General features: G+C 36.9%; 1 protein-coding gene across 1 annotated transcript in view; it reads right to left on the reverse strand.

Annotated features, from left to right (window-relative positions):
• Positions 1-12,115, reverse strand: part of INSC (inscuteable homolog (Drosophila)) — a 168,496-nt gene that overhangs the window by 50,837 nt on the left and 105,544 nt on the right. The window contains exon 7 of the mRNA XM_009288784.2: positions 7,989-8,114. Within this exon, the coding sequence (XP_009287059.2) occupies positions 7,989-8,114 (126 nt within the window). The remainder of the gene's footprint in view (positions 1-7,988; positions 8,115-12,115) is intronic.

Here is a 12,115-nt window from a genome sequence, read left to right on the forward strand (position 1 = left end):
TGGCTTTTGCCTTACCTATTAAACTGTCTTTATCTCAGTCCACGAGTTTTCTCACTTTTACCCTTCTGATTCTCTCCCCCATCCCACTGTGGGGGGGAGTGAGCAAGCGGCTGTGAGGTGCTTAGTTGCCGGCTGGGCTTAAACCACAACACTTATCTTTTTAAAACAAGAAGAAAAATTCTGAAGATACTTTCTCTTCCGCACCTCAGCTAAAAAAAAAAAAATAGAGGTGTATAAAAAGACAGAGCTGAGGCGTAGATGAGAAGAGAGGTTGTTCCTCCTACAGTGACTGCATCATATAGAGGAACCAAATGCCAAAGTACACCTAATTTTATCAGCTCTCACTCTGCATGAACACTGCTCTGGAGCCATGAAAAAAAAATTACAACAGAGCAGTGGCAAGATCTACTCTCAGCACGTCATTGATAATTTCTGTATGCCACCACAATGCCTTCTCCTGATCAGGTCTTACTGAAACATGACAAAATCTGAATAAAACAGGGTTGCTTTGACTGTTATGAAATTTTTGCATGTGGACATGTTATCACAGATCCATGCTTAAGCAATATGCCACTTTAAGCACAGGACAAAGAGAAGCAAAGCCTAAATCTGTGAGTGACATGGAAGGACTCACACTAAAAGCAACAGACTTAAAGTGTTCATTGTTGGGTTAGAAGACAGCTCGTGCTTTTGTTATCAATTTATAGATTTATATATCAATCCATAGACTGCCTGCTGTGCCTCTTATTGAAAAGACAGACAAGGTTGGTCAAAAAGGTCTTGTACCTATTTGATCCGACTTTGAAAGTTTTGCTTTGTTCCACAGCACTTTGTGTTCAGTGATCACCAAGTGAATATTTACTGAAATTTATTGCAGTCTGAAACGTCAATCACAAACAGACCAACAGATGTGCATCTCTGTTGACATTTTTAACAGGTAGTGGTTTCTTTTGTTTTCAAATTAAATTACTCACATGCTTAATGCTAAGTGCATGTGTATATGTTTGCAGAGTCTGGGACAGGCCTGATATCTAAACGAGAATCTACTGATAAACAACAGAATCTGTGTCCTCCAAACTATTCACCAACTCCTTAGCTAAGTCTCACATTGTCCTACTTTACCAGTATTATCAAAATGTTTATCTTTAGTGCTACACTTGCTGGCTCCTTTCTCCCTCTTCTAAAATCTATAATATGATTAAAGTGAAGCAAGGTTTGTAAGGAGAGGTAATATCTTTTATTAGAGCAACTGATACCTATCTCCTTAGACCATCAGGGCTATAACAACACAACCACTATAATTTAATTAGTCATTTTAACAGAATTGGAATAATGGCAGTGACCTCAGCCAAAGCATTTTGTGTACACTTTTTTCCTACAGAGATCTGGCAATGCACCATAATCCTGCACTAACATGTCTGTCTTTATTCAATTCCATGTCTTTTGAATAATAATAAGTCCATCAAAAAAAAACTTGCTTTTTTCTTTGCATGATAAAGTGGGTACTACCATAAAGCAAACAAATTTTAATCTGCTGTGTAACTGGCAGAAGGTTTTCAACAGACCAAATGATACTACAGAGATCAGCTGCCAGTTGGTTTTGGTTATTTTTGTTGGTGGTGGTTTTGAGTTGGGCTGGTTGGGTTTTTTTTGGGGGGGGAGGACACGACATGTTTTCACACTGGTTTTCAGTATTCAGAAACACGTCCCTTCCATGACTTCTAAAGCATTTTGCCCTAGAACCGCAGCCTGTCACATCTGAAGATGGTCAGATTCTGTAACGACCTAAGAAGTCTTGCTACACTTGCCTGGGATTGTGCTGAAAGAAGCTGCATTTACTAATTATGTATACATAGCTGTGTAATCAGGAGGTAAAACTTGAAACACCACCTAATAGATACGAAGCCAGCACTTGAGGAAGGGCAGTTCCTGCACTCTCAGATATGATTTAATGAATCTTGCATGGGCTTTGACAGAAATGTAATTTGCCAAACCCAGCACATTTTTCACTGCCAATTAATTAAACAGCCTTACTAAGAAGAAGCATCCAGTAAATTAAAGAGCTGCAAGCCTAGAACTTTACATTATCTAATTGTACCACAAACTCAGCTATTGAAATAGATTTGCCTGGTTATCAAAAAGGCTATGTGAAAAGCAGCTTTTGAAAATATTGTTCCCCACACTATTCCTTAAGGTTGACTTATATTTCTGTCTCATTGTAGCTCTTCATTCTCCTGTGACCTACACAATTACCCAGTGACAACAGTGAGACACAGTTCCCAGCTCCAGCTATCAATGACAGCAAGTTTGTGTGCTCAGCGCTGTGTGTCAAAAGTTGCCTGAATTAGTCTTTAAAAGCTTATCCTCCTCTCTCAAAATTCAGAACAACAGAAATCTCTTTATCCATTCCTGCTTACTTTTTGTAACTTCACAAGCATGATTTCAAAGCCTGGCTACAAATCGCCATGGAAGATGAGCCAAAACAATGTTCTCGGGTGGAGAAAAGTGCATTATGCAAACCAGAAGAAGAGCTGACTTCAGCCAAAGGGTTGTAAAAGGAACGCATTACTTGAACTGCTTCCATCTAAATGATCTCACATGCTCTTAGCACACAAGCCAGCGTTCTGTGGTTTTAAGCGTGCAGAAAGAAAGTTTCCAGTCTCTTTCCATCCATGAAGCTTCACAAACACTATTTTGGGGAACAAACAAGAATGATATTCCTCTTCATACAACAGTGTTGAGAATGCGTTTGTCAACATGACCCATAAAAAACTTGGAAAGGATTATAACTTTGCATGTTACCTGTTTTTGTGGGAAAGAGACAAGAGAAGAGCCCCTCAACAACTTATCCCCTTCTAATGACTTCTAAAAGTCCTTTATTTTGCTGTTAATACCCAGCCTTGCCCTACCTCACTCAGGAGACAGAATAACATGAAATTTTACTTTCCATGAATTAAAACAAAATTTTGAGAACTATGGTTTTTTTGAAAATATTTTTAGTCAAAAAATAAATGCTTAATCTTTTAAGCTCTTGAATTCAACTAATTTTAGAATAAAATAGCTATGTAATTTTTATCATCTTATAGGCCCCACCTAATCTCTTGTTATGCAACTAACTGAGTGCAAAACCACTGAAATAGGCCATAAGAATTTTTCCTATTTTAACTAGAAAAAAAAGAAATTTTAACACAATAGATTTTAGGTCAGTCATGTTTAAGTCTTCATGAAATTCATACAGTTTCCCAATCTCAAAAATCGTACACTTTGTACTTCCTTTCTTCGGATTCTTTTTCTGGAGGTAAGTAATTTGATATAATGTGCTTTACATGAAGGATTCAAAGCAATTTATAATCTATACCTAGGCAATTTTGCTTCAAGCACAGTGATAAAAGCTGTGTCATTTGTTAAAAAGAAGGTTTTATTAATGAAAGTAACAACTGCTGTCACCAGTCTCTCTGGAATATTTTCTCCTAATGAGTTGATTCCAGGTGTCTTGCTTTCTGGAGTAGTTTAAATAGTGTAAGTAAACATACACTGCACAGTGTTAATATTTAGGCAGCTGCTTGAATGACTATTTGTATAAATCATTACGTTTTTGTGGCAGTTGAGCCTTGATCTAGGTCCCAGCTGAGTTGCAGCTTTTTAATGGAATAATGTTTCACATGCACAGTAAAAATTGCAGTACATTGCACTGTTTGCTATTTATTTCTGAACTAACTCTGCAGTTCTTTTATTGCAGCAGGAAGCTTGCCTCAGTGAAAATCACACACTGAGCTTCAGTGTAAGGCAAAAATTGGAAAGCCATGCCTTCTAACACCAGTCAACAACTATGTCCATTGTATGGACAGACCTGAAACAGAGAAACTGTCACAGTCTTTAGACTTAAATGAGGCTGCATGTCAGTACATGTATAGGAGACACTTTGTTCAGAGAGCTCTGCAAAACAAGGACCTAATGCAGCCTCAGGAAGGGAAAGGGCTGAAGAACTGCTTTAGGCAAACAACGTGCTAAAGATGTATGATTGTATCCAAATACAAACCCTTTTTCCAGGCTAGGTTGCTTCATGTTGAAGACAATATCTGCTAGATTTTATGTGTGTCTTGACAATGAAAATGATATTTAAAGTACGGTTATTCCTAATATAATTTGCAGGACATACATTATCAGACAATCAAGATCACAATTTTTTACTTTTTTTTACCTTAAGTTTCATGAAATGCACTGTTAATCTATCCCAATTCCGTGCCTTTAACAGTCCTTCCTCTACAGGAACCCTTGAGGTGAATTAAGTTTTCAAACCACACTCGTAAGGGTTCAGATATTCTTCCCTCTAGAACCCTCAAAAAATGTCTATGTTAAGAACCAATCTCACACTACATCATTGTATTTCTGCCCTAAACCTCGGGGCTGGATACACAAACAGGTCTGCATGTGCAGCACTAACACTGTTCTTCAGTTTCTAGTCACACTCACCTCCCCCAGACTCCTTTCAGTTCTTCTGGTTTTAGTGATTTTAGCTATTTTCTGTATTATATATTACCTGTATTTATATATTGTCTCTACATAAACTCTGGAATGCCTAGACCAAGAATAACCATCCTTTCTGATGCAGTGAGCTTTCTCCTAAAAACTTTGCATGCTCAAGTGCCACAAGACACAGATGACAAAGGTCTCTTGGGTACAGGGACAGGGGGGTACAGGGACAGGCAGCTACAGGAAAAATGCAAAGGAGGAAAATTCTGATTGCTTTTCCAGGGTCTCTCCACTCCTCTCTGAAGTGGGACTGGTCAGGCAGCTGAGACCAAAGAATGATCTCAAACCTGCTGGTGTCACAGTGGATTATGAAGTTAAAGTGTACCAAACAACCGGACATCTATAAGCAGCTTGAAGCACCAAAATTACCGCTTGTGGAGCACAGGTTACATAGAACAACATTTACTTACACACAGTCCTCAGTCACAAAATGAGACTATTTCTTCACTATCTTTCTACTTTAATTGCCTGAGTAATCTGTTACTGTTGAGTTCCTGGAGCTCTGTAGCTCAATGTACAACAAAGTAACAGCACCTTTTCAAAAGTCAGTAAAGTACTTGCAAATGAAATAATAACTATTCTAAAATTGGCATTTTAACCAACTGATTTTGCATTATTGCATATACAGCCAACTAGATTCACCTAAAAGTGTAAAAGCTAGTCATTGCAACAACTACTTGGTCATTGTAATTATAGCAAAGATCACCTTGCTTATCAAGATGATGGAAAAGTAATTATAGCTTTTTGAATTGTGCTGGTAAGAGAGTAGTGCAAATATATTTTTAAAGATGCATGACTGGGAAGAACAAGAATTATTTTTTTAAAAATTGAGGAAAATATTTTTGCTTAAAATAGGCAATTTTCTACATCTTTAGAAATAAGCACTCAATTGTTACTTTCCTTCATTGGTAAATGAGGACAGTATTTCCACATTGCAAGCCAAAACCTCAAGACAAACTGTTTAAAGCTAGTATATATTCACATTAAATTTAAACTAATTATAAAGAAAGCCTAATATGTTAAAATACTCTCTACTTGTATTGCCTCCTGTGAACTACTGACTTCCTTGCTTGTTTTCTAAATAACCATCTACATTAACACAGATGTTCTTGTTACCTTCTTGTGTTGTTACTGAATTGGCAAGATCAACAGGCATTGGATAAATAACCAATATTCCTAATGTCTTTAGTAATTAATCACTGCAATTACTGCAGAAAGTATACCACCCCCTTTTAGTTCACCTCCCAGACAAAGGTTCCATTAGAAATGATACCTCTTGCTGCTTTCTTTTAAGTGGTCTTTTAAACACTTTAATTGTTGTGAAATCTAATTGAAAAATAGAGGGGGGTGGGATTTGTTTGGGTTTTGTGGTTTTTTAATTATTTTTTTGAATCTTGAATTACCTAATCTCAATTGTTTGGAGGCCAAGCTTTATTTGTTTGAATTAGGTTTCTGTCATTAAAAATCAAGTTCAAATTGCACTGATGTTTTAATGCACTAGGTGGCATAATGATATTCACATTAGAGCAAATTAAATGCTTCGCCACCACCCCAGGTACTTAGTTGGAGAATAGAAGCCAACTTTTCTGCCAGATAAGAACTCCTATGGTAATTTCTGTAATGATAGGAATGCTAATATTGTTAACCCTCTCTTTTGTTCTTTGCAAGAGTACTTCAAATTTTGAAAGAAAAAAATAATTCTTATTTAAAGAAGACAATATAAAAAACTGGAGTGCTGTTCACATCAAAATACTGGTCATCTGATTCATGCACTTCCCATTGATTCCCTATGGTCAGAATGTCTTGTTGCTTCTAAATAGGTGTACAAGAAGGGTGAAAAGAGAGTACAAAGAGTAGTAAAACTTTCTTGTTTACTATCCTTCTTCAGCTCTATAAACTGGCAAACCTGGGCTGTCACCAGCTGATAGATTATTTACAGATGACATAGCATTGTGCTGGCCTGTGTTGTTTAACCTCCCTTAGCACTTAGAGGGACATTAACCTCCTTGCAGAGAAAATTTCTTTGTTTCTTTTGATATATTAAATATCCCATTCCCCCCCACCAGAAACCCAGGCATGTACTGGACCCACACAACATATGGATCCTCAGCAACACAATTTTAGGCTAAGAAGTTGACAAAGTGATAATCAAATACTCCTGTCATAAACCTGCCTGTTCAGTCAGGTGAGTAGGATTAATGTCCAGCCCCTCATGTTGCAGACTTTGGTTTTGCCAAGATATGATTTAAGAATTGAAGGCACAGGTGAAAAATGAACTACTGAAAGCAGTGGTAGGGATTTCAGTTAAAAATCCTTTAAAACCTATTCCAATCCTGATTGTGACAAAGTTTACTCTGAGCAATTTTACTTGTGATCAACATTAAAGTAGATCAAAGACATATGAGCTTGAGAGTTATCATTTTTTCTAGGACTCCTGTTTCATCAGCTTTGATATGGGACGCGTTAAATGTATGTTGACACTGCCAGGAACTGGACTAGGTGAGTTGAATCAATCTTTTCCATTTCTAACTCTATTAATTCCACTATTATAGTGGACATCATGAAAGATCCTTTTAGACTGATTCTGGTGTCAGTCTGAACCAGCATTATGTCAAAAAAAATTTAAGTTATCTTCATTTACTGTAAGCTCAGAGAGTTGCTTTTTGCTGCAGATGTTCTGTCACGGTTTGCTTGAATTCTAGGCAGTAAATTACAAGATATGTCAATGTAAAGTGGCAGTGAAATCATTTATCATTAACTTGAAGAGGCCATTATTCAGCTGTGGAAGATGACTGTTTTATGAAATACAAAAGATGAGATCATGATTTAGTGACCAGAAGTGTTCATTTTCCAAAACACAGCAGTATGTAGCGAGAGTGAGAAAGGAATGGAGCCTAAGCAGTTGATATAATTTTATCTGGATAATGTTTTGATGTTTGCCATCCCAGTTAAAATTGGCTTTTATAAGACTTGTTGCTGATTAGCAGACACATTTTTCTATTGGCTAGCTGCTATATGTGTCCCAGTTCTTTCTGTGCAATTACAACTCCACAAGTTACTGCAGGTGCCCTACCTGAGCATCAGGAAAGGATTTAAAGAGGTATAAAGCTTTCTGTCTTTTAAGGGTTATTTGAAACATTGGAGTTTCTAAACAAACACTTCACAGAGTCCAAAAATTATAATTTCCCTAGTTTTTTGACGTAGCCACTAACATATTTACCTGTTTTATGAAAATTATCCCCACTTAGAAAGCTTATTTGTGCAAGCAACTGAATAGGATAATGTTATTGCTGGGACTAATTTTGTAAAGTCTGAAGATGTGTTCAGCACAGAAAAAGTGAGCATAGTATGGAGCACAGTATCAAACACCACCAAGTTATCAATTCCTAGAAGAGGTTAAAGACAGGACTTCCCTGTTTTATGACGCAGTCAGTAAAGAATGCTGAAGTGCCTACCTTTTCCAGCTGGTGCATCCCTTCCTCTACGCAACAAATGGAAGCCAACGTTCTCAGTGTCTGGGGATAAAGGCACCTGAAACAATCCTGGCGACAGATCTTAAAGAGAGCAACTACACCTCCTTCCTGCAGGAGAAAAGCAAAAAATCAGAAAAGCAGCACTGAATGTTTCCCTAGTATTTAACTGAGATTGGGATGAGTGGCCGATTCCTTTAGTAATTTATCCAAATTAGCTATCATCACAACACCAATAAAAAGGATGTTAAGCTCACACAAAGATTTCAAGTTGATCAATGCTTACGCACTAAGTGATGAAAAAGTAATATAGCCTCAGGAAAAGCAAAAAATCAGAAAAGCTGCGCTGAATGTTTCCCTAGTATTTAACTGAGATTGGGATGAGTGGCCGATTCCTTTAGTAATTTATCCAAATTAGCTATCATCACAACACCAATAAAAAGGATGTTAAGCTCACACAAAGATTTCAAGTTGATCAATGCTTACGCACTAAGTGATGAAAAAGTAATATAGCCTCAGTGGGAGGTGTGCTTAAGCGATTGACTTTTACCAATTACAAGCACAATTTAAATTAAACTTGACATTCATGTAAAAATTACAAAGAATTATCAATAGGCGGCAATGGGAATGACATTTAAGTGACAGCTCAACCATATGCTATTAGTTTAAAACATATTTTTATTAGCGTATATTTCCCATTCCTCTACATTTCTGAGCTCCATACAATATTTACTTCATGCTAAAATATGAAAGAGAAGGTCATATGGTTGAAGAGCTACTGAAAATAATGTGGAAATAGGTGTCAAGTTTTATACAGATACAATCCATACATTCATCCTCTAGTACATAAAATTTTAATGCCTATACATTTTTCTTTAAATATGGCAATAATGACAGACTTGAGTACATATACATCCTTACAGTAACTATCCTTAATAATTTCCAACACATCTTGTGAACATATAAGTGTTAGCAAAGTTCACATAATGAATGGAAAGATATAAATAAATGCAGACAATATATGTACTTCATGTGGTGAGGTTTTTTTGGATTGTCCTACATTTCAAAATGTTATGCCATCAGGTAGACTACAGATGCCTTATCTTATGTAAGAGCAGACATATAATGAAGAGGAAAGCATTTAAAATATTAATGACAGATGAAAGATCTCAGACTAAAGTATTCAGATTACGCTAGTAAGTTAAAAATAGTTGGAATCATGGACCAAGTGTAATATACACCCTTCTTTTTAAGCCTGTTTCAGTAGCCTCTATATAAAAAATATTTTTCAGAGTCACAGAAATAATCTTTTTCTCCTCAACCATTTGTGTTATTTGAAAGCTCAACAGGTTGTACTGACATAAAACCTCCAGACTACTATTCAGATTTCACTCGTTTTCAATTCTACATTTTTGTACTAGTTCTGCTGGAATAGAATAGAAAATAATAGAGCAAGCAAAGATATCTGTTCAGCCTAACAAAAATATACACCAATTTATAAGAAAATTAGCATTAGAGAAAATTAACATCTCAATATATTTTCAAGATAGAAGTTTAATATTATGTCTTTGCACACGTACATGTAATTTCTGTGAGATCAGTGAAAACAGTAGGCTTACTGAGGTTTGCTGAGAGTAAAATTTATTTCTGGAATTGTAACAAGTGCACATGTGTCTGTATGAGTTATTTTATATCTAGTAGGGTTATATATAGCCTACTGCAGAAAGACATTTCTGAGCCTTTAAAATTAAAAAAAGGCAATACACTAACAAAAAAAAGTTTCAGTCATATTTTTCCTTCCACAAAAGGATATTGATATTTCACCCAAGCAGTAATTGTCTATGAAAAATATAAAAAAAAGCTATTACAGTGTTCTCCCCAAACCTAAGGTAACTGGGATTTTTTTTTTTTTTTTATTATCACTTTGAAAGTCCCCATAGTTCAGTGGAATTGGAGATGATCTGATTCTCTGTTTTAGTCATAATAAGCAGAATTTTGTGGACAACACTAGTAAAGCTCAAGTGATGTTGGCACATTTGCTTCAAGCTTTCTGTATGACAAATGGGTGCCCTGCTTTTGCCTCTGATGGACAGGAAGTGATTTATCATTGCATTTGTCAGGAGAAGATGTAAACTGTTTATTTTGTGCCTTGTGTGCCATTACCAAGTTGTAAAATATTGATCACAAGTAATGAACCTAGAGAGCTGTAAGTAAAATATGGAATAGGTAGGAAATACTGAACCTGATTCTATGGCTTGTCAAAAACCACTCTCCTCACTGGGATCTCGGCACGCCCCAGAATTTATTCACTTTTTTCAAGATTTGTCCCCTGTATCTTTTGCAATGATGACAAAACTATCCCATCTGATAGAGATATACATAAATTGGTCAAATGGGTAAACAGTACCATTCAGACAAAGAAACATAACAGCACTGAGCTTTGCTTGCTTTGGCGATTAACTTGCACCTTTCCAAAAGCTCCTGATATGTCTAAGCATGTTTTTATTTATCCTTTGCAGTCTTTTGGTCAAAAACTGGAAATGCCAAAATAACACATGAAATGCTGCTCTTGCTGTAATTCAAGTTTCATTTGGGACAGGCTTCACATACTCTGTGAAGCAATATCTGACAAAAAGGAGAACTTGCTTTACTGCTTGATGACCTACTTCTCTCTCCTATATTGGATTAGTAGGAATTCAATTTCCTGGAGACATCCCTGAAACGCTGTTCAGAAGGGCTAGCAGTAGATAACAAAATCACCTGAAATACAATCGCAAAAAGTATGTGAAGGAGGTCATGAGTATAAAAAGCCACTGTGCATTAGTGAGTTGAGTGAATAAAGAGGGGAGAGAAAAGGCATCCAACTCTAAGGTGTAATATTTGCAGTTTCAGCCTGAAATGACTCAAAGCGCAGTGAATTCTCATCAAGCCTTTCCTCATGATGGAGGACAACATTTTATAATTAGCTTGAAAGATGATCTCCAAAGAAATCTTCATAGTAAATACTTGCTAGAAAAGGAACTGATGTACAAAGATGGTAAGGCCAAGGTGTATTAGAAGCTTCTCAGAGCAAGTAATCTGCTGCACATCCATATGGGACTCAAATAGTCAAACATTCTCCAAAAAAGGATGTGATAAGCAGATTTGGCTATCTTCATTACCATTTCTGCCTCTCTCTCTTTTAGGAGACTATTATTATAGCACCCAGTTCAATACAGTTGGCATTAGACTCTGATCGTCATCAGTGAAATGGATTTATTAACAAAGACTTTTTATCTGTATCACTGTCCCAGCATTTATTTGTTGTAACTCTGGAACCGATATTTACTGATTCTTCTGGTTGTTACAAAGCCAAATCAATTTAAAACCAGTCTACTTCAACTAATGCTAATTTTTGACAAGTGCTCAAGTCCACTCAAAATTTATAATTTCTGTTTTTTAGTGTCTCCTTATGCTCTTGGAACATGAAGGTAGAGTTTTAACAACCAAGACTAATTTGTAATTTTTAATATGAAAGATCCCAGGATCAAAATCTAATAGATATAATCATAAAATCATAGAATAGTTTGGGTTGGAAGAGACCTTTAGAGGTCATCTAGTCCACCCGCCCTGCAGTAAGCAGGGACATCTTCAATTACAACAGGTTGCTCAGAACCCCGTCCAACCTGACCTTGCATGTTTCCAGGGATGGGGCATCCACCACCTCTCTGGGCAACCTCTTCCAGTGTTTCACCACCCTTAACGTAAAACATTTCTTCCTTTTATCTACTCTGAATCTACCCTCTTTCAGTTTCAAACCATTACCCCTTGTCCTGTCACTACAGGCCCTACTAAAAAGTTTGTCCCCATCTTCCTTATAAGCCCCCTTTCAGTATTGAAAGGACACAATAAGGTCTCCCCAGAGCCTTCTCTTCCCCAGGCTGAACAACCCCAACTCTCTCATCCTGTCCTCATAGGAGAGGTGCTCCAGCCCTCTCATCATCTTTGTGGCCCTCCTCTGGAGTCACTCCCAACAGGTCCATGTCCTTCTTATGTTGGGGGCCCCAGAGCTGAGCGCAGTACTCCAAGGTGGGGTCTCACGAGAGCAGAGTAGAGGGGGAGAATCACCTCCC

The sequence above is a fragment of the Aptenodytes forsteri genome, unplaced genomic scaffold (assembly GCF_000699145.1).
Source record: "Aptenodytes forsteri isolate BGI_AS27 unplaced genomic scaffold, ASM69914v1 Scaffold8, whole genome shotgun sequence".
NCBI classification, from domain to species: Eukaryota; Metazoa; Chordata; class Aves; order Sphenisciformes; family Spheniscidae; genus Aptenodytes; species Aptenodytes forsteri.